The sequence below is a fragment of the Branchiostoma floridae genome, chromosome 9, assembly GCF_000003815.2.
Source record: "Branchiostoma floridae strain S238N-H82 chromosome 9, Bfl_VNyyK, whole genome shotgun sequence".
Taxonomy (NCBI): Eukaryota; Metazoa; Chordata; class Leptocardii; order Amphioxiformes; family Branchiostomatidae; genus Branchiostoma; species Branchiostoma floridae.
In genome coordinates this window covers 21,051,257-21,077,013 of record NC_049987.1, presented here as the reverse complement: position 1 = coordinate 21,077,013, position 25,757 = coordinate 21,051,257, and the positions used below count along the sequence as shown (strand labels likewise).

General features: G+C 43.0%; 3 protein-coding genes across 4 annotated transcripts; 1 reads left to right on the top strand and 2 right to left on the bottom strand.

Moving 5' to 3' along the window:
• Positions 1–286: 286 nt before the first annotated feature.
• On the bottom strand, positions 287–4,717 carry LOC118422603 (peroxisomal targeting signal 2 receptor-like). The gene is made up of 4 exons (XM_035830248.1): positions 4,655–4,717; positions 3,965–4,122; positions 2,331–2,449; positions 287–1,809 (listed from the first exon to the last, which is right to left on the bottom strand). Exons 2-4 carry the CDS (start codon positions 4,065–4,067, stop codon positions 1,087–1,089), a joined length of 945 nt encoding a protein of 314 aa, XP_035686141.1. The 5' UTR covers positions 4,068–4,122; positions 4,655–4,717; the 3' UTR covers positions 287–1,086.
• A 3,570-nt stretch (positions 4,718–8,287) lies between these two features.
• Positions 8,288–11,219, bottom strand: LOC118422287. The gene is made up of 5 exons (XM_035829806.1): positions 10,336–11,219; positions 9,759–9,940; positions 9,331–9,473; positions 8,869–8,990; positions 8,288–8,311 (listed from the first exon to the last, which is right to left on the bottom strand). The coding sequence occupies exons 1-5, from the start codon at positions 10,615–10,617 to the stop codon at positions 8,288–8,290; spliced, it is 753 nt and encodes a 250-aa protein (XP_035685699.1). The 5' UTR covers positions 10,618–11,219.
• A 2,821-nt stretch (positions 11,220–14,040) lies between these two features.
• On the top strand, positions 14,041–25,754 carry LOC118422602 (lambda-crystallin-like). Of its 2 annotated transcripts, none has more exons than XM_035830247.1 (7): positions 14,041–14,169; positions 21,877–21,893; positions 22,347–22,451; positions 23,055–23,216; positions 23,751–23,945; positions 24,641–24,746; positions 25,199–25,754. In XM_035830247.1, the coding sequence occupies exons 1-7, from the start codon at positions 14,082–14,084 to the stop codon at positions 25,420–25,422; spliced, it is 897 nt and encodes a 298-aa protein (XP_035686140.1). In that variant the 5' UTR covers positions 14,041–14,081; the 3' UTR covers positions 25,423–25,754. The 2 variants fall into 2 exon arrangements, with proteins under 2 accessions (XP_035686140.1, XP_035686139.1); XM_035830246.1 differs by lacking the exon at positions 14,041–14,169 and adding an exon at positions 21,023–21,142 and having other exon boundaries at positions 21,764–21,893.
• The last annotated feature ends 3 nt before the right edge of the window (positions 25,755–25,757 follow it).

The following is a 25,757-nucleotide window of genomic DNA, read 5'->3' as shown; positions in this document are numbered from 1 at the left end:
AAATAAGTAGCTAGCTACACTGTAACCCTATTTCTCTATTATCAGTTATCAATTGGGTTGACCTAACATACCTCACACTCAACTCAAAAACAACAGACTATTTCCTCAGTTGAAAATCTTGTATATATTTTGTAAAGACTAACATGACCACAAATTACATTTGTCATACCATCTCTGTACACATTTCAGAAATTGTGCCTTCTTACATTATATTCCTCTACTTTTATTTCATTTGTCCCTCTTGTCTGTACTTCAACATTATCATCATCATCCTCTCTGCTTTTTCAGCTGTCCACTAATATAGTAATAGCAGAATCGATATACCAAAATCTTTAAGTAATTTTCTGTGGCTTAATTATAGCAAAATTTCACTTTTATTTTAGGATACAACCATTACATTTAATTGTGTACTTAGTGATGAAATAAGAATTGAACTAGAACAATCATTCAGCTGGTACAAATGATATACATGTGTTTAAAAAAAATCAAAGACAAAGGTTTTTGAGATGAAGGTTCAGTTGATGTACTCTAAGTGGTTGCTGTGAGGAGTGGTTACTAAAGTTTTACGTTATTTTATACTGCTGGATTATTCTAAGTAGGATATATTTGTCTACATGTTGTGGTTGGAAGGATGTACATGTACATATGGAAGAAACTGGTAATAAAAGCATGTTATTGTGTTTTACATTGTTTTGTAGTGATCTTCGTTCACGAAGCCAAGCCGAGAGAGGGAGTGATGAGTCTATATTTCACCTAACTTATTGTGGCTTGCACTCAGATATTCTCCACTCTAACAATTAAATAATTTATCAATTATTCTGTCTTATCAATAATATAACTGTTACACAAAAACTTGCGGTGCATCAAAATGATCAAACTCAATCACTCTTACCAAGTACTCATGATACATGTAATTGTAACAAAAGAACTTGCAGTACATGTATATAGGAAATGTAAAAATGCAACAATATATTGCAATTATTCTTCGTATCATGAGTACCTGACATTTCACTGCAGGTGATTTCATTTCAAAGAAATTTGCGGTGCATAGAAATGATCAATATGCAACAATTACAATCATTCCAATTATGTGGGAGCCAGACACTTTGGCGTGTACACCCTGACCCACTCATCCCACGAACAGTCGGCCACCTGGCCTGGCACATGCAGGTTGAAGTCAAAACCATACACAAACTCAGAGTGATGTTCTATTGTTTCTAGACAGGGCTGAGGTCTGGTGAAGTCCCAAATCTTCACAGAAAAATCGTAGGAACTCGAGCCGACAACGTTCCTCTCAAAAGGGTAACATTTGACTCTCTTGACTGCATACTTGTGGCCATCTAGCTGGAAGATGGGGCTTTGAGGTCTGCGAATGTCCCACCCTCTAATGGTACTGTCAACGCTGCCGCTCACAACGACATTGTCGTCGTATTTGCACCAATCACAGCTGAGGACTTCCGCGTCGTGAGCGGTAAGAACCAGTTTCGAGATCTGCGGGTTCCTTGTGTCCCATACGCGCAGCGTGTGGTCACCTGACGTGGAAGCAAAGCAGCATGGGATATGTGGCGACCAAATGGCACTGTACACGACGTGTTGGTGGCCGAGAAACGTTGCTATTGACTTGTTCCCCGCGGGGTCCCATAGTTTCACCGACTGGTCCCACGACGCGCTGAGAATGAACTGCTCGCCGCGGGTGAGGCTCCAATCCACGCCGTACACCTCCTTAGTGTGCTCACGGAGAGATTTGATTGGGCCCTGCGGCTGCGCTGTGTCCCAGATCTGTATGGAGCCATCGCCGGAGGCTGTCACCTGTCAATCAATCACAGAATGAGAAATCAAAATGTCTGAATGTCATGACCAGGCAGAATTTTTTTCAACTTGTCAGTTACATCAGGAGTGCCTGACACCTGTCAAACCATCACAGAAGCATAAATCAAAATGTCTGAATGTCATAACCAGGCACAATTTATCTCAACTTGTTTATTACAACAGGAGTGTCGATAAAGGTTAGACATCCAGGATATGATTTTGGAAATGGTCAGCAATTTCAGACAACCATCCCGTGTCTTTCGTCAGTGACAAGTGTTAGAGAGATCTTGTTTGAGAGAGTTTTTATATGCTAGCTGTGAATTGATATGCAAAAGAGATTTAGTTGGAGTGCCTAATGTTAACCTGGGTATTATTATCATACATGGTAACTGCTGGCTCAATCTTTTTGCTTGCTAGCCTTTGACTTAATGTATCAGCCACTGGCTACATGTAGTTGGACAGACATGACTGTTGGACAGCCAAGCAGGTACAGACAACAAAAACAAAAAAAAGATCCTTACCAGAACGTGTTCGTTGTTCTCGCTCCATGTCACGTCGAACAGTCCGTCATTCCAGTCAAACTTCTGCACCGGCCGGACCCCCTGGGGCAGGGACTCCAGTAGGAACAGGGAACCACTTCCTATGGGGGGAGGAGCAACATATTTAACATACACACATGAACAACATCAACATACATGTCCTTACACACATGAACAACATGAACATTATTACACAGTTTATTGTAAAATATTTGCTGTGGTTTTTATGTTTGCAGTTAGCTGTCACTGCGAACTCATCACACAGCATAGATGTGCTCTGTATCTATCTAATACCAGTAGTCTTCAGTGTATGGTTATACATGTACCAGATAAACAGATACATAAGCTGCTGTAAGGCCACAGCAAGTAAATTTTATGGATGACATCAGCGCACTCATTAATTTTCGCCTCATTTCAGAAAAAAAACAAGATTTTTTTTCTTCTGCAGGGATGGTCAACATGACAATTAAGTACCAAAATGAATGAGCAAATATATTGTGTTAATGTTGTAGCCTAATAATTGTACTTGTAGAAGTGGCACATGCGAGGTACCCCGGACTGTTGTTGTAGATAATTAAACTTACTTGCTACAGTATTGGATAGTTGTAAAAGTGACACCAATATGGAAGCCACGAGTGTGGTTACCAACTTTGTTGGTGATGCCAGTCTACCACACTAGTGTCACTTTTACCACACCGGTACATGTCTTGAATACAGGAATGAATGCCTTGTTGGCTCTGATACCATGTTTTGCCCCTTAGATTATTGTTACAACATTCATCGCAACTTAATGGTGCCTATTTTTGAAAATGTAGCCATCTTGTTTTTTTTTCACCCATCTTGTTTTTTTTTTCCCTATCGCACTATTCTTGCAGTCTGCAGAAGATGTCATCCATAAAATTTACTTGCTGTGGCCTAACTTCCCATTCGAGTAATTTACATGAACTTCTGTATCTGTATCTATATAGCCGGTATAACCGCCCTTCGGCGTAACACACCAGCTTCGCAGGCACGTGGTGCAGCAGCAGCTGGTTATATTACACTGAACGATCCGTCACACCTAAACTTGTTAGAGGGATATTCTTAAATATCTTGATGTACTGTAACTTATACTCTTATCAAGTCAATGGCTGATACAAAAAGCAGCCATATGATGAAATGATCGTGACAACAAGATTTCTATTCTGTGATACTTAGTCTGGATGCTAGACTGTTTTCAGGGGAGGGTCTAACTCTGGGTTTCATTAAGGGCATGTTGGCCTTGGAGCCAATGTGCTGACATGTGTCAGCCCAGTGGAAACAGTCCGGCATCCAGGTTATATTGAATACTTGACTAGCAAGTAGCAAGTAGTGTATCAGTATATAACATTAGTAGTGTAACATTGGGGTTCAAGCACCGCCAACCGACAATGCCATCGCTTGTCAGGCTTTTGGCTAAATTGGTTGCGTGCTTGGTTTTATGAGCTTGGCTGCCGGGTTGAGCGACTGATAGGTCGTGTGTTCGAATCTCAGGAGCGAGCTTGGGGTAAAGACTGTTCTACTCGCTGCTAATGTTTCAGTAGATTTGCTGGAATGTTCTTATAAATGTTAAAAGTAACCTTAACAGCCCACCGTACCTGCTATGCCGTAGTACTGACAGGTGGCACAGGCCAGCAGCTGGGGGTAGTAAGGGGAGAACTCCACTGCGTAGCCATGGCGCTGGGCTGTCCGGAACGACATGGGAGGGCTTCAGCTGCCCAGGTCAGTCCAGGTTCTCTTCATGGTCTCTGGGTTTCTTAATTGAAAGTAAAAACTTTCTGTAAACCTAGGTAATATAACGTTACAAATGCATTGATAGCGCAAGGAAGAATGTCACCGACACCTTCAACGTTGCCGGAAAAATTGTTGACCCGTGCGCAGACCTGGTCAACAAATGGAGGTCAATAAATCAATCAATTACTGAATTAGTCAACCATTATTTTCTAGTCTAGTGCCGTTTAATATAATATCAATGCATTTCGCCAACCCTACAATATGCTACATAAGACTGGGGTAAACTAATTTGAGAAAGTTTTTCTCCATGCGATCGTTGCCCCAGCTACATGCATGCATGGACGTTATAACGTCCTTGGCTGCAGTAATTACGTTCAAATCGACACTCTTTACGTTCACGTCGCTTCTCTATAAAAAAAAATGTAACGTTACGATTTGCGTTCAAAATCGCTACATGTTCAGCGCCGTGTGTCAACATGTGACAGACATAAGACCTTCTATTTCCAACTCTTTTTACCTTACCGTTAAACCGTGCATGCGATCGGTACGCCTACCTTTTGCCGGTGAACTATTTTTGACCCAGTGAACGATGACCTTTGACCATAGACGTCACGGGCCACGCCTCCTTCTGTTCACATCAAGCAGATGTGCGGGGTAGGGTGGTATTGTACGCCTTCTCGTCTCGTTTTTGACTCGTTTTCACTAATCCCGACTACTACAAATGTACCTTATCAAACGTTACGGTGTCCTTGCACATATCATGTTTATTTATTTGTTTATTTCTGGTTGTATTAACGTTAATAATACAATATTACTAGTACCCAATTCAGTGGCCCTTGGCGGCTGTCTGTCCACTACACTGTCACAGGGCATTGTTATGCTATTAAAACAAAAATAAAACAAATGGGGCCATGGTTTGTTTTCATAAAGCTACCATGAAACGTTGAAAAGAAATAGGTGACAATATTATACAAATAGCGTTTAATATGCTAGTAAATGTAACGTTACATGTACATGTGATGTTACTCCATAATGTCATCATCATCATCTTGAACGAAGGTCAAGGACTCTCTCCCTCTACCTGCCTCCAAAGATTTGTTCATCATCATTATTTGAATGTGATAACTTGATGGTGGTAAATGGCAAGTTCAAGCATATTATCATGAAATCACCCCCCATTTTGAAGCCGAAGGTTCTCATCAATCTCGAGAAAAGGCCATGACTTGCAATTGCTGCATACGTACATGTATCTATAACATTTTTCATTTGTATATAGGTCATGTAAGTTCTAATGTTATATGCTATAATTATGCCTGGGCTGGAAGTTACAGTATTTTAAAGTAATCGCAAGGTAAACGCTCCGGTGAATATTCATAAAACATACACCATTTGTCAATTTATATGCTATATTAGAATACTAGTACTGAGCTTGATTCCAGATTAAACTGCGATCATCACATCCATGATGGTCACTCTCATATAACATCAGATCATGAAAATAGACAAAAAATACTATGCAGAATTAAGAATAGAATGGACACAGAACCCTTCAGGCTGTCCAGAAGTTATTCTCATAGAGGTATAGGACATCTGCCAGGAGTGTTGTTCTTTTGTAAGGCGTATATGTTAATTAATATAATGTTTTCTGCAACGAGGTCCCTCAAACCTCCTTGCTTTCTGTCAGATATTGCTTACTGTCCAAGATCGTGAATATATGGCCATAAATTTGCGCATGCCAGTCAAAACTGCCCGTCCAATCCAGTCCCATTAGCTGGGAAAGACAGATGACAGCCTTGCTGTGATCACCAAAGTTCTTCCAAGCATTGCTTAAGTTGTAAAGTGACAAGGTAATGTCAGGATGTGGAGCGTCCTCACCATAGATACTCTGACTCATCCGTAGTGATTGTTCATGATAGCTGACAGACTTTCTATAGTCACCAAGCTCACCCCAGACGACACCCAAGTTGTACAGTATGTTGGCAATGACAGGGTGTGCAGTATCTTTACCATGGATGCTTCGCCACATCATCAGTGACTGTTCATAATAGCTGACGGCCGTTGTGTTATCACCAAGGCTCATACAGGTGCCACCTAAGTTGTAAAGTGTTAGGGCAATGTCCGGATGTGCACGATCCTCCCCATAAATACTACGCATCATCTGCATCGAATGCTTAAAGTAGCTGGCTGCCTTACTGTAATCACCAAGATTGCTCCAGACGCTTCCCAAGTTGGTAAGTGTTTTGGTTATCTCAGGATGTGCAGTACTCTCACCATAGATCTTCCGCATCATATGAAGCGCCTGATCAAGATAGCTTACAGCTTTTTTGTTATCACCAAGGTCTGCCAATGTAATAGCCAGATTTTCGAGAGAGCTGGCAATTCTACGGTGTGCTTTGTCCTCACCATAGAAAGTTCTCAGCATCTCAAATGACTCCTGGAAATAGCCTGCGGCCTTTTTATGATCACCAATCTCTCTCCAGACAAGACCTAAGTTGTTTAATGACTCGGCAATGACATGATGTTTAGTGCCCTCACCATAGATGCTACGTCTCATTTGTAGTGACTGTTCGTGATAGTTGACGGCCTTTTGGTGATCGCCAAGGCACATCCAAATCGAACCCAAGTTGTCGAGTGTGCCCGCAACCTCAGGATGTGGAGTGCTCTTCCCATGGACTCTTCGTAATATCCGTAATGCGTGATCATAATGACTGGCGGCCTTCCTATGATCACCAAGCTCCCTCCAGGCGGCACCTAAGCTATTCAACGTGTTGGCAACGTCCGGATGTGCAGAAGTCTCACCATATATACTTCGCGTTATCTGTAGTGAACATTCGTAATAGAAAACGGCCTTCGTGTGATCCCCAAGGTCACTCCAGGCGGTACCGAGGTTGGTATATGACATGGCAATGTCAGCATGTGCAATGGTCCTACTCATGGCATGATAATCTAGCCTCATCTGTAGCGCCTGTTCATGAGATTCAAGGGCCTCTTTGAAATAACCAAGCTCCCTCAAGACCACGCCCAAGTTATTCACTACCATGGCAATAACAGGATGTACGGAACTTTCTCCCCACAGACGCCGCATCATCTTCAGTGACTGTTCATGATAGCTAGCAGCTTTTCTATAATCCCCAAGATCCTTCCATGCTAAACCTAAGTTGTTAAGGCACATAGCAATGTGAGGAGTGCCCTCACTGTAGTTGATACGCATCATTTCAAGTGACTGCTCGAGATTGCTTACGGCTTCTTGAGGACAGCCAAAGTCTCTCCAGGCAAGACCCATGTCTTGAAGATAGTCAGCAATGTCAGGATGTGTGCTGCTCCTACCACGTGTGGCTAACTCGTTTTGTAGTGCTCTCTCCATCCATGACTTGTGATTTTCATAGTCACACAGACTTTTGTATACCTCTGCCTTTAGTCTCGGAGAATCGTCAAACAAAATTCGCGAATCGACTAGTGACCCATTGTCAGTTAGCTCAGAAATGGTGCGCTTTAAGGGTCTTGCTGTGTTGTAGTATCTCATCAGCTGTTTTGTATTTGAATAGTAGAACACTTTCTTCATTTCATCTCCTATTTCTCTACCTGTCAACATTGAAGATAAGGCTGACATGTTTTCCACCTGACCACGATTGTTCATGTATGTCCTCAGTCTCAGTTCTGCAGAGATACTGACCATCACCATTAGGTGATGAGCGTTCTCACTGTTGATGACCCCATTCATATTCAGCTTCTGAATTGTCTCCCAAATTGTGGTCGGCTGTATGTTATGAAGTAACGCTAGACAAGACACCACGAGGCTTGAGAATCGATAGATATCTTTCTTGACGTTTAGAAGAGTGGTCTTAAGATCGTGGATTCCAAATGTCGAAGCATTCTCACCAAGTGCAGTCTTGGCTATTAACAAAGGAGTTGCACCATTGTTCTCTTGAAGTTGCTGATTCCACAAATCGGTATACACGTCAACCAAGTCCTGATCTCCTGTGATCAAACAAACATTGCCCAACACATTTGCAAGATGGTAGCCTTTCTTTAGATGCAAAGTAAGGTCATTTGTTAAAATGCTGTTCATCTCCTTTGGCGTTTGGATAAGCTCGCTTCTTGCCGTATCGTTTCTGCCTCTGCCTAGTGGAGTCTTACATGCATGCGGCATCGCTCCATCGAACGAAAAACCACGCGGTGTTACAGAGTCATAGAACCAGCTGCCCTGTAGACTGTCAGAATGGAAATCATTAAGAGACTTTATCCCCATAGCCGGGAGAATGGTCTCTCCCAGGTTGATTACTTTGATATGCAGATAGTAAGTGAGGTTACGGAAGTACCTGACATTATTTTCTGTTTCCTTCTCTATCAAGATAGCAAACTCCAGATCAGAGTACGGGGTTACCAATCCCGTGGCCTGTGAACCCAAGCCTATCATGGCGTACTTACAGGGAGGCGGGCCCATTACTTCCATGCATTCATTTACAAGGCCAGTTAGAAACATTATTCGCTGATTCCCAATTGTCTGAAATAATACTTTGATAGCTTCCGCTCGCTTCTTCTCTACTTGGGTTATGTTTGTGTCGTCATCATCAAGGGTGTATGGATCTATCTGTTGTTCGATTCTGGTGATCTCTTCTTTTACATAGTCTCGATGTTCTTTCAAAATCAATTTGTTTTTCTTTGTATCACCAATGTCTGCCGTGTGTTGGATATTCAGCAGGTTCCTAACAAATGATCGGGTTATTTTGTGGATTGCCTTACTTATGTCTTTCCTCCTTGATCTTACCAGTGCTGCATTACAGAGTGCTGCAGCCTTGGTGAAATCACTTCCGTCTTTTGACAGTATTCCCCTTTTTAGGTAGACTTCACTCAACTTGTATAGGGGTTCTGCCTCTTTGATGTGTTCACCTGTAGTATAATATGAAAATAAAGTCAAGGTTGTGTTTGGTGTTTTCGATAAGTGAACTTTCAGAGCAATATTCAACTAAAATATTTTTTGACGTTTGTATCGTTGAGGTTTTATTGACAATACCGTTGACAATAGTTTTTGCGTATGAATTATTGCAGCTTTTAACAAAAAGTTATTACTTGACGGATGAGATAATGATATTTCAAAGACCATGCTCGTTGTAAACAGGGTATTGTATGTCGATCAGAATCTAGTGACTTCTATTTCCAATTTGCTGCACAAATGTTTTAATATCTACTTGCTACTTTTGAATTGGTTGACGAAACGTCCAAAACTCACCCTCGGCATGAGCGGAAGTAGTAAGTTCTGGAAATTGATAACTACTGACGGCCTTGAGCGCTGCTGCAAAGTTTTCTTCTGCCTTGTCCAGGTCCCCTGTCCGTAGAGCCCTGCAGCCCTCTTGCAAGTTTTTCTTGTATGTTCTGCAAAGGAGGGGAGGGTTTAGATATAGCAACATTTTCACTTCATGTAACTCGTTATTTTAGGGTACGTCCACTTGGTAGTTAAGCATTAAAGCACCATAGAGAGATTATTTACATATTCAAAACGCGATGAAGACAAAGTACAAGGAATTTCACATTTTCAAATGATAGAAATTTGATTTGATATGTCCCAATGTCAAACAACAACCATTTAGGTCTCTCAAACACCTTTCCTTGCATGGTTCAAACAAACGTTCTTATGCAAGAAACGTAGGTCACTCTAACCTGTCAGTGTCTTCCTCTGTGCTGTCGCTGTGCCCGAGTCTTAGGTTGGTAACTTTTGTATCTAAGTCTTGAAATAACTTGGCCGTCCTTGGGTGGAGTGGCTGAGGTGAGATGAGAGGAGGTGTGAACACGTTCTCCTTACAAGCTTTCCTGTTGCCGGTTTGTGCTGGGTCTTGTCTCTTCTGAAAGTATTAAAGATATTAATCTCACACTCGTCCTTTTCGTTTCACGAGAACATTGAAGATATAACACATGATATTGGTACATTGTGATTCCTACGGTAACAAGATGACCACTCTAACACACATTGTGTATCCGGGCAGAAAAATTACAGAGAATCGTGCACACTCTGCCCTATCCGCTTTCGATTCCAAGGAATCATACCTGCAACGGGTGCCCGAAGTCACCATAAAATTGCCGACAGCGAGCACGAATTTCCAAACGCTTTGACGGCGTCCGCGTTATAGGAAAAAGAAAGCAATTTAAATAAAACTCTGGCCTAACGCTTATGTCAAGTTCTGATCAAAATGGGTTATCAAACAAAAATTAAGAATTAAATGGATTGTCACTTCCGTACCTTCATTGCTATTGTCTTGATTTTCTCTGTGTACTTTATTCGATGTTCCAGTGTTTCTCTGCCACTCGAATCTTCACAGCGGTCCAGCGCCGCTCGGTACAGGTTAGCTGCTTTCGTAAATGCTGTCTCGTGCTTGCCCACCCGTCCCTTCTCTAGCTCGACGTACAGGTCTCCAAGGCCCTTCAGACATTCTATCCCTAGACACGTATTTCTGTTCATGACTGCTTTTACGAAGAAATTTGTATAAGCCCAAATTAAAGGCCCCATATATTGTCCTTTCATCTTGGTCTTCTCCGTTACTTCTTGTCCTCGACACAGCCAATGTCATATTACTTGAACTAACATTTTCTGATTCTGCACGCTTTGGATCGTGTACAACCTTCGTACTTTTCTCTGCATATTTGATACGATGTTCAATGACTCCCTTCTGCTCATCGAGTGTGTGATGTCGCAAGACTTCCCTGTACAGCGCGCACGCATTGCTAAAGTTCTCTACCTTATGGTACTTAATTTTCGTCTTCTGTAAGTACAAATCTCCTAGGCTTTTCAGCGCCTCACATTCCAATAACTCATTTTTACTACTAATGGCATGTATAAGCTTGTGTGCGAATCCCCTCTCTACGGCTTCTAGGTCGGAACCCTCTTTAAACTTTAAGTCCAATTCACGAAGTTCGTCCACTACTGTTGACAGCTTGGTCGTCACCTGTTGCATGCCTGTTTCTTCCCATGACGAATCTGTCTCTTGTGATGTCGCCATTTGCTCTTTGACCTCCTCTTTGTGTCGAACTCGATGTACAAGAGCCTATTGTCTCGTAGACCTACAGAACATTTCAATTTATGCAAATTGCTCCACCCATGTCCAGTATCAGGGTGAAATGCACGAAGTTGTCCTAAGTTAAGTTAGATGTCTGAAGTTGTCCAAAGTTGTACGAACTTGTCCGAAGTTATGACGTCATCTAAACTTTGGACAGTCAGCCGGGTGGTGTATGAAGTTGTCCGAAGGTGTCCGAAGTTATGACGTCACGCTAACCATGACGTCATCCTAACTTTGAACAGTCAGCCGGGGGCTGTACGAAGTTGTCCAAAGTTATGACGTCACCCTAACCATGACGTCATCTAACTTTGAAAAACGACACCGTTCGAAGTTATATCCCTGATACTGGACATAGCTCAATTGCTCATCTTCTAAACGTTAGAGTCATTTATCTTCTGAGACTGCAGGCGAAAATCTTGCACTAAAAAGTAAAGGAATACGAATTACAGCATTGTCTGAGGTTACGGTATTTCATGTGCAATTACCACTCTAACTTCACTGAATACCTAAAGTACAAGTTGAAGACAAATGAGACCATAACACACAGCATCGTTCCCTATAGCTAGCTCTGAACATATGCCGCTTAAGTCCCGCTGGTAGCCCGTTTGAGGACTTCGTATATGTAAGATCTTGTAGAACCTACTATGGCAAATGTGCCATTAAGTTGTCAATCATGGGGAAATGCCCTTGTTGTTCAATCAAAAACATGGCAACTAATGGCCTCAACATTGTACAGAATCTCGTACATGTGCATTGTTGACGTCGAACATTCATAGGACACCTTCCCTATGCACGAAAACACAAGATAGATGCGGATCAGAATGGCCGTGTATTCTGACTTACCTTTAAAAGCATTAGCATTCGACATTGACAGAACACAATGCTATTTGTGCTACTTGTACTTTGGAATTGTACCACGGGCTATGTTGGATGATGCAATCTAACTACCGTGCAGTGCAATCACCCTGTAAATATTCAACCTTCGGCCTCTACAGTCAAGTTACGGGGTCTGCGAGGGGTGATCAATAACTGAGCCCACCCAGAACATATTGCTCACCTCTTGTACGCACACAAACCTACCCGGTCGCACCGTCGTATGCCGTGCCCTTCTAGTCGCTTTCAAAACAACACAATCATGTACGTCAACCGTATCCGTGAACGGCGATTTCCCACCATTTTCCAAAAGAAGCTTTGTTCCGGTAAAATCTCGTCGAGTAAAGCTAACAGTCCCTCCGTATGACTAGCAAAGCAAAAAGAGGAAGTCCACAGGTGTGCCAAATCCTGATGTGGGGTCGCCTGGGAAGGGGATTCTCCCTGGAATGTTACATGGGCCAAACTGCAGGGGACAGGCGACATACCTTTCTGTTCCGTTTTTCATAATCTCATAAGAGCGAGGTTTTAATACTGAACACAGCAAATAAATGAAGAACAATTTAGTTCAGGTACGTCTGTCTTGTTAAAGTATTTATAGCTGTAGAACCTTCTAGTATGTGTGGTGCACGTTAACTTTGGACCTTCCACTCATGTCAGCGGATTTGAGGGGGCGGTTCCCTTTGTACGCTGTGTACGATTGGTTGCCTTGTTCCCCTATGAAGTATTCATTACCTATATGAATATTCATGAGGTTATATTTTCATAAGCGCTTCCATCGTGTAGGCATGCAGGTAGCTTAGGCAAATATGTTCATAATGAATTCCATGCAATGCACATGAGGATTTAATTTGCATAATTTATTAGGAAATGGTATAATTCTATTGTTTTTCATAACTTGGCGTTAATAAATGTAGCACATCTAATTCATGATAGGTGGAACGTAAACAGACACCATATATGCAAAGGAGGAACTAACAACCCAGTGAACGATGAACTTTGTCCATAGGCGTCACGGGCCACCGCTCCTTCTGTTCACACCAAGCAGATGTGTGGAGTTGCTGGCGACACACTTATTTGGTATAGAAAGCGAGCAGGACAAGGGTTAAGCTGCGAAGTGACGTGGCAATTACAGAATCCTCCCCAGAACTGTTACATTGCTAATAACAAAGAAAATGACAAAATACAGAAAGGTTACATTTTGATCAGGGTCGGGGTTGTAAAACAAAAACAGATACTTGGGGAGCATTTGGCTCCTGTACTGTCCTGACATTCTTCACTAGATGTAGTAGTACAACCTTCTATCATGCTTTACGTTTGACTATACTGTGACTGGTTCAAAACTTTTCATCGTTCTGATCTTGAGCCTAAATGGGGCGGTTCCCGCTGCCATGGGCTGCCCAGTGTTGTCATAACCTTTGATTCGAGGCTGCCTCCATCTTGTTGACTCAGTTATAATGTCAGACTTTACACTAGGCAAGATGGATACAAAGGGGAAAGTCGGGATTATAGGGAGGTAAGGAAAATAATTCTTCAGGCTCAGGTGAATGACTGGATAAGAACGTCGATGAAGGTTAGAAATCCATGTGATAAGATGCGCCAAAAAGCAGTTACTCAAGCAACTAGATATGATTTTGGAAATTTTATCCAGTTGATTCCAAAATCATATGCAGTTGCTTGAGTAACAGCTTTTTGGCGACTGGATAAGAAAATTCTTTATTCACAACCAAGAAGTAACATAACAGCCGACGTTTCGAGTATAAGTAAAGGCACAAACAAAACAAACAAATAAACGTTTCGGTGACTGTCTGTCACCTTCGTCAGGGCAATACTGACTGGTTCACTCGTCTGGAACCGTGTCTGATCATGAGTGTTAGTAGTGACAGCTGCAGTGAAACAGTGAACCAGTTAACGTTATTAACGGGTCCTGAAAAAGGTGACAGACGGCCATCGAAATGTAGATTGTTATGCTGTGCCTTGGCTGTGAATATGAAGAACTTTGTTATCGAGTGATTTGCCCGTTTGACATTTCTCCAGTGGCTTGATAGGCCGAGGCTGGGCGATGCTGTTCGCTGCATCAGGGTACGAGGTTTGTCTGTTCGACATCCTGCAGGAACAGGTGTCAGGGGCGCTGGACAACATCAAGATGCAGCTACAAGATCTCAAGGTGGAGTCAAATATCGATCATACAGTATAAATCATTGGCAATGATAAAAGGGAAAAGCTGCTAACTTAGTTTAATAATCAGAGGGATAGCAGATATCAACGAAACGTGCGCATGCAACTTGAATAGTCGGTCTTTTTGCAGTGGGGTGGGGGTTGTTATAATGTACTTTTTCTTGATACCATGTCAGTTGTGGAGTGGACATCCCACAATCAAACCAAGTACTGTACCGAGAACTGATGTACATGATAGAAAAAAAACATATACAAAACGACACGTAGTGTCTGCTTAAGAGATTCCAACCTCAATAAATGATGCAAATTATCTTACTTTTTTTGCAGCCAATTGTAATCTACGGCTAGCAATATCCAATCCACTGGTGGCAACCTGCATAAAAAAATGTGTTTCGTCTTCCAGAAAGCCGGCCTTCTGCGTGGCAGCCTGACGGCAGATGAGCAGTTTGGTCTGATTTCTGGCTGCAGCGATTTTAAAGCTGCCTGTCAGGGGGCGCTGCACGTCCAGGTACGGGCTAGCCTGTGATAGTCCCATGAAATCTCCAATCAGATCCTACGGTGCCATATGATAGTATCAAAGCTGGCCAAGGAGTGTAGCCGGCTAAGGGAGTCAAACGGGCACGATAATAAGTTTGATATTATACATTACGCACCGTGGATCTGGTTGGAGATTAAGTCCCATGCTGCTAATAAAACTGGTCACTTTGATTTCGTTACCAGATACATGTACTGTCAAACCTGGACTGTGAAAAGAGGGGTTGCTTAGTAGGAAACGCCGCCCCAAATGGTTTGGCTGATCGGATAAAGAACCCATAGAATTAAAGTTGCAGAATATACACCTTAGTTCTTAGGAAAGTAAGTAAGTAAATATATGTATAAGTAATGCCTACAGTTAATAATCAATTTTGGTTGTTTAGTGGGGTCTGAATGCCCAGCGTACCGCAAAATATGTAATTATTCTTTGCATATCAGCATAGCCTGGGTACCATCCTATTTCTACGGGGGATGGTACCCAGGCTAATATCAGAAGGCACTGCACCTTTATATATACACACAATGGACGGGAGTAGTATAGTAGGGACAGGATGAGTCCCTTTATTCAGGCGCAATCAGGCGCAGGTCAGAGGTTATAGTCCGATGGCAAAATCTAGGGAATTAGGTATTTTCTGAGCTCTGGGTAGGGGTGAAACAGGGGTCAAGTCGACCTGTTGACCCACCAAGGTAACAAGACAAGGCACCCCCCAAGACACCCCCCCCCCCAAGACCCCCCTCCAATCATGAGGGACATGCCCTTATTTGGTTGTAAGTCTCTACGCCGGTATACCTTACATTTTTCTTCATTTTATCATTTTTTTTTGTTCAACTAAGGTTCAGGCTGACCTTCTTACCCACCAAGGTTATTCTTACATCCCCACCACGCTCGAGGTTGAACGCACGATCAAATTCCCGATCACAAATCTCGCAGACATGAGGCATACTTTTTGTTCGGTGGACAGAAGGGAAATGATAAGGTATTAATGTGCACACATATATTTGTCGCCCATGAAAGTTTTTAAGGGATCGTACGTTTATCTCGTATACACCCTGGATGCATCTACGTTTCATTCATGACAACAATATTTCAATACCACGTATGCAGTTATGGCATACGTAGATGCATGATGTATACGAGATAAACGTATGCGAGATTTGTGATCGGGAATTTGATCGTGCGTTCAACCTCGAGCGTCATCTGGAAAGAAAACACCGAGACGAGTCAGATGGTGCCTCGGGAGAAGTCGTCGTTGATGCCGAGACGGGGTCTTACCGGGAGCGCGATGTTTTCGACGACTCCGACGTGTCGTCTGAACACGATACGGACACGGTTGGTTCCGAAGATGGGAATTCGATGGTGTCACAAGATGAAGAAAGCGTCTCAGACGCCGAATCTGTGATGGGCTCCGAGCAGGGAGACTCCACAGAAGAAACCGACAGCGACCAAAGTGGTTCCGAGAGTGATACAGGGACAGATGTGTCCTCAGGGCCGGTTTCATCTGATGAAAGTGACCGTACCGGCTACGACAGCGGCTACCACAGCGGTGACGAGGAGGAGTGGACACTCTATCGAGACTGGTCCATCGCACTACCTCACCAGCCAGGCGATGTTCCTCAACGTGTCATCAAACAGACGAGGCGCGCTGGCAAAAAGTTTTATCTAATAGAGTTCGCTGCGTTGCCTCGTTACAGTAATGAGATTGTACACAGCAAGAACTGGGTCCCAGAACAGACATTGATGAAAAAATATGGTTACCTCGTCCTGAAGTAATGTGAGGTCGCCATATCGCTTGCAGTACATTTTTTCTTTCCTAATGTGATACTATTTCTGACATATAAGACGACATATGCATTGTTTATGAATTCCTTAATACAATTGTGATCGCCGTCAAGTGATAGTAAAGTGTTAAGAAACAGGATCACCGTACACAAGTGTCTTTTGTGTTGTGTTGATATATGCCTACATAACAGGCACGTACAAGGCTACTACAAAGCAATGATTTCCTGCATGTACAAATAGATGGCATATGTTCGTACGTACATGACAAATATGCTTACCTATAACAAATATACTTACTCATTTACTCCGGAGCAGTTTTATTTTACTCCGGAGCAGTTTTATTTTACTCCGGAGCAGTTTATTTTACTCCGGAGCAGTTTTATTTTACTCCGGAGCAGTTTATTTTACTCCGGAGCAGTTTTATTTTACTCCGGAGCAACACGTATAGCTACTCCAAAGCAATGTTTCACTTCATGTATATATAGATGGTATATGTTCGTACGTACATGATAAATATAGTTACTTACAACAAAAATACTTACTCATTTACTCCGGAGCATACTCCGAAGCAGTTTTATTTTACTCCGGAGCAGTTTATTTTACTCCGGAGCAGTTTATTTTACTCCGGAGCAGTTTATTTTTTACTCCGGAGCAGTTTATTTTACTCCGGAGCAACACGTATAGTTACTCCAAAGCAATGATTCACTGCATGTACATATAGATGGTATATGTTCGTACGTACATGGCAAATATACTGTCTATCTTATTACAACAAATATACTTACTCATTTACTCCGGAGCATACTCCGGAGCAATATTTTTACTCCGGAGCAGTGTTTTTACTCCGGAGCAACACGTTTCGCTACTCCAAAGCAATGTTTCACTGCATGTACGTATAGACGGTATATGTTCGTACGTACATGACAAATATACATACTTACAACAAATATACTTACTTACAACAAATATACTGTCTTACTCACTTACTCCGGAGCAGTGTTTTTACTCCAGAGCAGTTGTTTGTTTTTTTACTCCGGAGCAACACGTATAGCTACTCCAAAGCAATGATTCACTGCATGTACATATAAATGGTACATGTTCGTACGTAAAACTAACCTTAACGATCAAAATAGATAAAAATAAAGAAAAAGTAAGGTAAGCCTTGCGACCAGGGCAAATAAGGGCTTGTCTCACAAGAGGGGGTGGGCCCGCTGTAGGGGGGTGGGGATGTAAGAATAACCTTGGTGGGTAAGAAGGTCAGCCTGAACCTTAGTTGACCAAAAAAAAATGATAAAATGAAGAAAAATGTAAGGTATACCGGCGTAGAGACTTACAACCAAATAAGGGCATGTCCCTCATGATTGGAGGGGGGTCTTGGGGGGGGGGGTGTCTTGGGGGGTGCCTTGTCTTGTTACCTTGGTGGGTCAACAGGTCGACTTGACCCCTGTTTCACCCCTACCCAGAGCTCAGAAAATACCTAATTCCCTAGATTTTGCCATCGGACTATAACCTCTGACCTGCGCCTGATTGCGCCTGAATAATGGGACTCATCCTGTCCCTACTATACTACTGACGGGCCTGTTTTAATGTGGGTTGTGACTGGGGGTGATTGGCTACGCCATTTGGTTGACCGGCCAGTTTTATTCTATTATAAAAAAACTAGAATGACCGAAATAAACGTCCTTACAGGAGTGTGTCCCCGAGAACCTGGAGCTGAAGAAGAAGATTTTCAGCCAGCTGGATGCGGTTGCCGACGACAACATGATTCTGTCCAGCTCCACCTCCTGTATCCTGCCCTCCAAGATCTTCTCTGGACTCAAACATGTCAAACAGTGCATCGTGGCACATCCAGTAGGTGCCAGTCTCGTTTTGCATATTTTGGTTTTGTTTGATGCTTTGAAAGTCATTCTAAGATATCTATTGAGAATTTGGAGTTCCATTGCAAACCAACTAACCAACCAACTAACTGACCAACCAAAAATACCGAACTGAACCGGTTAACTAACCAACGCATCATTAGCTCTTTCTGCAATGTATTCTGCCTTACGCGGTTGCCTTTACGAGCCTTGCCATATTCTACCCTATCGTGAATAGGATGGGCTCTTTTTGAGGCTATATGAGTTCTTTGACACCCGGGTAAACTATGCCACTAGTAATTAACAAGGAGGTTATATTTCCCTATAACATCATTGGTAGTAGTTTTACACGGTTGGAATTAATAAGTCCTCCGCTCCAATCGAGATAAATCACTACCGAGTGTTATAGTTTACCAGGGCCGCTGAAATTCCCGACGAAAGCGAACCCGATCCACGACATACTGGACACCAGTTTAGCCACACTGTTGCCCAATCAGATAATTTGTACCCCCAGGTGAACCCTCCGTACTACGTCCCGCTGGTGGAGCTCATCCCCCACCCCCAGACGGAGCAGAGCATCATGGACCGCACCCGCACTCTGATGAAGGAGATCGGCCAATCACCAGTCAGCCTGAAGAAAGAGGTGGACGGGTTTGCTCTGAACAGGATTCAGTTTGCGATTATTGCAGAGTCATGGAGACTCATACAGGTACCATAAGGACCCGAAACTTCTACTTGTTATCTTCGTCTTTGAATTATCCCATAAACTTGATCAGTAAGTTTGCTGTTGGTCTTTTGTATGTTCTATGGTTGGTTGTGTGCTCATCGTCATTATGTTTGGGCAACTTTCGTATCATTTAAACCGTATCATCCGACACAGTAGAAAAAATAGTTCGGTCGACGGGTCTGTGAACTCAAAAGGACATAATTTCAGGATCTTTAAGAATAAGCCGATGTTAGCTAGTCACCGGACCTTGCAATTGTCCAATGTGACCTGGTGTTTTTTCATGCGAAAAATACTCTCCATTATCTAGCGACTTTGAAGGTCAGCGACTTCTAGTGATTTACAAATTCGGCCGAAGGTCGCTAACAGTGTGACCATATAAACTGAGGACGATGATTTTTTGTTTTGTCAGGACGGAGTGTTGTCTCCTGAAGATGTGGACACGCTGATGTCAGCAGGGCTGGGTCGGAGGTACGCCTTCATGGGGCCATTAGAAGTCATGCAGCTGAATTCTGAAGGTGAGATATGACAATCTATGCAGGTATGTTGGGATTTGCATTTGTGTAAGTGGAGACTGGCAGGACGGTAGGGTCGGCTTGGGTCGGGTCCAAAGTCTTTATGATAAGCGTGGTGGGTTCTTTTATGTTCCCGAAGTGTCTCTCTCCTCAAACTTGGGAGCTGCATTTAACGTCCTGTAAAACCCCCTTTAGAATAAGAAATTCACCAAAAAAAAGCATGATGATGCTAATGATGAGAATAAGAAATTCTAAATATTTCGCTTCGGTATGGTATCTTTGATCCTTGACTTGTTGTTCCAGGTATGAAGAGCGCCGTGGATCGGTATGGAGAGAGCATACAGCGTGTCCTGTCTACTTTCGGTCCCGTCCCAGACTTCGGCGGCCCGACGCTGGCAGGCATCGATGCCGCCATGTGCAGGCGGACTCCCGCCACTCCAGAAGCCCTGACGGAGCGGAGGCGGTGGAGGGACGCACGGCTGGCGGCACTGGCAACTCTCCGGTCTGAAATGGACTCAAACAACTGAAGTCCCAGCCTATCAAGTACTATTAAACCACCTCATCGGGAGCTCTACGGTGCCTGAAGTGCGGTGCCCGGCCACCAAAAGGATCATCAGCACCAACTGCAATCGGAAAAGTTTACAAGATTTGATTTTAATTATTTTATTCACATACATTTAATGAGCATTAGACAAAAAGCACAATGTTGAGCTTATAAACGTCTTCTGCTCAAGATTACATAAAAAGAACAACATTACTTTTCGCATGACGGCAGTCTTCAGGAAAGCTGACTGCAAAGATGGTGTGTCTTGAAAAAGGCCTTTGGTTGGTTGCCGGAGCCAACACTTATTGTTAGCAGACTGCATTGAAGTCATATGGGTTAGTAATCTTCAGCGTCAATGGCAAATAAAGTTTTTTTCATGCAATTGATAATTTGCCCAACACTGACTTGATAGTTATCTAACTTATTCCAAACCGACAGATAGAACACATGAATTTTGAAATTTGACTTCGCAAAAATATGAAATTTGATAATTTGCGGTTCAGCAAAGTTCATTGCGTCTATCAATCTCTATGAATAGAATTCTGAGTTGAACAGATAACTTTACGATGATGGAATCCAAATAGCCCCTTTATTTACACGCAACATTTAAGATACCTTAGACTTGCGCAATATAGCATAGCGGTTTATACAAGGATCAAGGAGGTTGTATACAATAGCCTCGGAACATCCAGGTTCAAGTGTGATATTAATTTAAAAAGTCGTTCACTGTAACATTATAACGTTAACGTTACCAACCTCAGCCGCAAGCCCAGTAAGTCAAAAGTTGAATGAAATAGACCCAATGCCGATACTTATATCGTAACGTTTAATACACACTCTGATTGAAGTCTTGCGTGCGTTGACACAAAACGTTGCCAAGAACGCCGCTTGTCTGTCGTGACCTTTCACCTTCCATCAGCTGATTGGCCACGCCCCCTCCGGCACAGTAAGTTCAACATGGCGGCAAAGGGAAAAGTTGGAATTATCGGAAGGTAAGAAAAACCTCGTGTTTGCCCTACATATCGTAAAAGAGGACTTGAAAATCGTCCCACGTATGCTAGAGAGTATTCTGTCAGTCTAGAGATTTTTAGTTTCCAATAGTAGACGTTAAAACACGACAAATCCGACTGTAGAAAGGTCGGATTTAATTTGACAGGTCTGGACTTTGTCCTGAGCTGCGAAATCGATCATGATATCCTGTGATCTCGAGTAGGCTGTACTTTTAGATATGTCTATTAAGGGTAACAATAACCATTCTAGTTAGTTTATGAAGAAACAAAGAACCGCAATGTTTTCTGTTTTTTGTTGTTGTACTGAAAGTTGCATGCTTGATCTCTTCAGGCAAACAAACGAACAACTAAATAAATGGTCAATAAACTAGTCAACCAACCAACCAGACAGCCAACCAACCAACCAGACAGCCAACCAACCAACCAACCAACCTTTTGCCCTCCGAATACTAGAGAGAAGTACAGAGTTAGACTGCACTGGTCAGTTGCTGGCGCTTGAACCCCACTGTTACATTGTAGCTAAGGATTGCTGGTCACCAGACATCAGTGTGCTATCTATCTGTTTGATGTTTCATAACCAGTGTTCCTCATCTATTACTCCAGTGGCCTGATAGGCCGAGGCTGGGCGATGCTGTTCGCGGCGTCAGGGTACGAGGTTTGTCTGTTCGACATCCTGCCTGAACAGGTGTCAGGGGCACTGGACAACATCAAAATGTGCCTCCAGGACCTGCAGGTAGGGGGAGCACTTGAACTGTTAAATAATCCTGGACAGCCATGCAAAATGCAGTAAATGCTTAAAGTGCAGAAATTTTTGCGGTGGTTTTATGTCTGTGGTTTTCGCATTGCCAATTCACAGTGAACTTAAAACCACCACAAACATTTGTCCATGGCAGTAAGAGACTACAGTGCATGGTGCTGTCGCAAGCTTAAAACCATGCAAACAGTCCTTTTCCCCGCTACTGTAGAACTAAATCCCCGCAAACTTAAATGCGTTTACAGTATTCAGGACAGGGCTTCTCCCAGAGTCTTGTTGCTAATGATGGAATAAAATTATATAAAATCTTCACAGACAGAACTATATTAGAAAGGCTAATGTGAAAAGAGATGATGGAAAAATCCAGGGCTAAAGAAATCCATGATTCATGATAGAATATAACAGTTGATGTCTGCTGAACTTTCATTCCAGAAAGCCGGCCTGCTGCGTGGCAGCCTGACGGCAGATGAGCAGTTCGGTCTGATTTCTGGCTGCAGCGATTTTAATGCGGCCTGTCAGGGGGCGCTGCATGTCCAGGTATGTGGTGAACCATAATCTGGGTTTTATCAAGGTCCAAACTTAACACCCTCACAGTGAGAGGCTCTCACTCACTGTCATACATACTACCCTCACTGTAAGAAGGTAATGATGAAGGTAGTCCCATAGCCTTTTGAGTCCTTAGGGGCATTGAGTTGTTATCCACTGTACCTAGGTCACATTTGCATGGGAGATGCGCCCGACCTTCCCTCTCAGCGCCTTCTACCTCCCCAACCAAAGTTAGGTACCCATTTTTACACCTGGGTGAAGTGAGGAAAGTGGTGTAAAGTGCATTTCCCAAGAGCACAAGATCATTAGCATGACAGGGTTTGAACCCATGTCCTCTGTCTGGGCTCTGGGCCAAACACCCTGTAGTTGTGCAGAAGTATTTTCTTTGTTCTACAAATTTAAAGAAAGCCTGGTTGGATGCTAGCTTTGGTAGCTTAAGTCTATGATTGCTCCTTGAGACCAAAGCTAACAAGGCTTGCATCCAGGCTTGCATCCAGGCTACTATGAAGTTCCTGTATACATTCAAATGTTGAATGAGAAACAGTTTCTGTTTCAGCCTACTAATTTTCTATACATCATCCTTTTCCCCATCAGGAGTGTGTCCCAGAGAACCTGGAGCTGAAGAAGAAGATTTTCAGCCAGCTGGATGCGGTTGCCGATGACAACATGGTTCTGTCGAGCTCCACGTCCTGTATCCTGCCCTCCAAGATCTTCTCTGGGCTCAAACATGTCAAACAGTGCATCGTGGCACATCCGGTAAGTGTCTCTGTTTCTGCAGCTGCCTGTCAATTGTAAGACACTGGCAAAACAGGCACACATGCCCTTTATGTTTATGTTCTTGGTATTTGAGTGTACTGTATCTGTATATCAGTGCGTCAATGCCTAAAGAAAAATGTGGTATAACACCATGGCATGCTCTGTGTGCATGTATATTTAATTCTATGTAAATGTACCATGCCTGGATGGTACAGAGAAAAATAGCCCTGTTGTACTTGTAGTTTTCTGCACTCTCTGCTACTGTTTTGAATTTGGTAGGCCTGGTGTCAAGTCCAGATTTGGGCAGGACTGGATAAGAGTCACATCAACCTTTTGGATAGGGAAGAAAATCCTGAGCAGCCCCATGTAGAGGAGAGGTCAAGGCGTCAAACCTCTGCCTGTAAAAGATCTGGACACACTTATTGAGAAGAGTCTGGATGATCAGCCTTTAAAATAGCAAACCCAATTTGCATCATGCTTTGTCCTGAGTCTGAGGTTGACGTTATGTTTACCTTGTCTTCCATCTCCACCCAGGTGAACCCTCCGTACTACGTCCCCCTGGTGGAGCTCATCCCCCACCCCGAGACGGAGCAGAGCATCATGGACCGTACCCGCGCTCTGATGAAGGAGATCGGCCAATCACCAGTCAGCCTGAAGAAAGAGGTGGACGGGTTCGCTCTGAACAGGATACAGTACGCCATTATTGCAGAGTCATGGAGACTCATACAGGTATTTGAAAAATCATCTTTTCCTAGAACAATGTTTGTATCTTAGCTCAGAACATATGATATTTTTTAAAGCTAAGGGCACAACCTGCCATACGTGCAATTTGTACGTTTTTTTGGGAGGCCACATCCGCCACGTATTTCTGAAAACGTTCAGGCTGTAAAAGGCAGGCGCGTTGCCCGTACTGGCACATACGTGGGGCGAATCCGCAGCCCGATGGCACTCACAAAGTTTTGCCAGCACGTAAAGTTCGACTCCAAAATCCGTTCGTACGGACGCGGTACTTACCACTTACGGATCCCAAAAGATTGCCCACTTTTCGGCACGTAGACAGCACGTATTTGCATGTATGGTGAGTTGTGCCTTTAGCTTTAAGAACTAACATACAGGACAAACTTACAATACACAATATGAAGTTATGTCCAGAACTTTTGGATTGGTGTGATATAGGAACTAGATATCCAGGTGGATGTTTCAGAAATGACTAGGGTCTTGAAATGTTTTGCACGTTAATAAAATCAAACCTGTACTTACATGTGACCACCTTTACATAAGGATCACCTGGCCAATGTGACCACTTTTTGGTTGTCCCTTAGGTATTTTTTTTATATATGTACTTAACAAAAGCATTAAGAGTAGACCAGAGTGGTCTTTTAGGGCAGTTTCATATACAGTATTCATCCTTTCCCGCTTCCCAGGATGGTGTGATGTCCCCAGAGGATGTGGACACCGTGATGTCGGCCGGTTTGGGCCGGAGGTACGCCTTCATGGGGCCACTGGAGGTCATGCACCTGAACGCTGAAGGTGGGATAAAGCTACAGATTCCTAGTTTAGTGGATGACATCTGTGTATGCAACTTGATGTAATGTCTGTTTCCAAGCCCACAAAGTCTTACTCGTTCTAAAATTGTGCAACAATACGTGACAGTTATCACTCCATAGAACAGGTTTTTAAAAATCTGCTTCTCAACATCTGCAAATCAACATGTAAGATGCAGAATGGGCATGCACAGCAGTCATCGTAAGTCAGCTTGCAGTGTCTTCTAGTGTAGTCATTGTCACAAAATTGTTGATAACTAAGCACAGGTCGAAAAATTACAACAATAAGCATAAACACAGCTGAGTTCTATCATCCAATTCTAGTCTTTAGAGGATGAGATCTGTAACATTTCTACATGACAATGTTGGAGTTTGTTCCCCAGTAAATTTTGTTTGTCTTTTTCAATGTACACTCATTTGACTGTTTATCTCCAACAGGGATGAAGAGCTATGTAGAACGTTATGGTGAGACCATGCAGAGGGTGCTCTCCACGTTCGGCCCCATCCCAGACTTCAGCGGCCCGGCGCTGGAAACGGTCGATGCCGCCATGACCAATCAGACCCCCTCAACCCCCGAGGCCCTGACGGAGCGGAGGAGGTGGCGGGACGCTCGGCTAACAGGGCTGGCCAGACTCCAGTCTGACATGGACAACAGTAGTTAAAGTCCTTCTCATCTTTTTACATCACTCAAATTAATTGTTTATCTTGTGTTGAAATGAAAGTGTAACTGTCCAGTATGAGGTCAATTACTAACATTAACACTTGTTAATTTTGATGCCAGTAGTCTTGGTCCCTCAATTAAGACACATTTTATTTCTAAATCACTTACAGAAGATGCCATGCCTGCTGTAATATGTGATAATTATTTTGTTAGAATGACACATTTGTGTTAATGTTTGTTTGTTCATTTGTTTGCACAAATGTCAAGACCAAAACAGTCAGTGTTGGTCTGGATAAAGCCAGTATAGTCAGTATAGCCAGTAAAGCCATATAATTC

Coding starts and splice junctions, on each gene's coding strand:
- LOC118422603 (XM_035830248.1), bottom strand. CDS start 4,067: ATGTCGTTCCGGACAGCCCAGCGCCATGGCTACGCAGTGGAGTTCTCC. Junction 2,450..3,964: donor TCAGTACTACGGCATAGCAG/GTACGGTGGGCT, acceptor CTCCCCCCATAG/GAAGTGGTTCCCTGTTCCTA. Junction 1,810..2,330: donor AGAACAACGAACACGTTCTG/GTAAGGATCTTT, acceptor ATTGATTGACAG/GTGACAGCCTCCGGCGATGG.
- LOC118422287 (XM_035829806.1), bottom strand. CDS start 10,617: ATGAAAGGACAATATATGGGGCCTTTAATTTGGGCTTATACAAATTTC. Junction 9,941..10,335: donor TCAAGACAATAGCAATGAAG/GTACGGAAGTGA, acceptor TAATACTTTCAG/AAGAGACAAGACCCAGCACA. Junction 8,991..9,330: donor TACTTCCGCTCATGCCGAGG/GTGAGTTTTGGA, acceptor ATTATACTACAG/GTGAACACATCAAAGAGGCA.
- LOC118422602 (XM_035830246.1), top strand. CDS start 21,108: ATGGCGGCAAAGGGAAAAGTTGGAATTATCGGAAG. Junction 21,894..22,346: donor TGTGCCTCCAGGACCTGCAG/GTAGGGGGAGCA, acceptor CTTTCATTCCAG/AAAGCCGGCCTGCTGCGTGG. Junction 23,217..23,750: donor AGTGCATCGTGGCACATCCG/GTAAGTGTCTCT, acceptor ATCTCCACCCAG/GTGAACCCTCCGTACTACGT.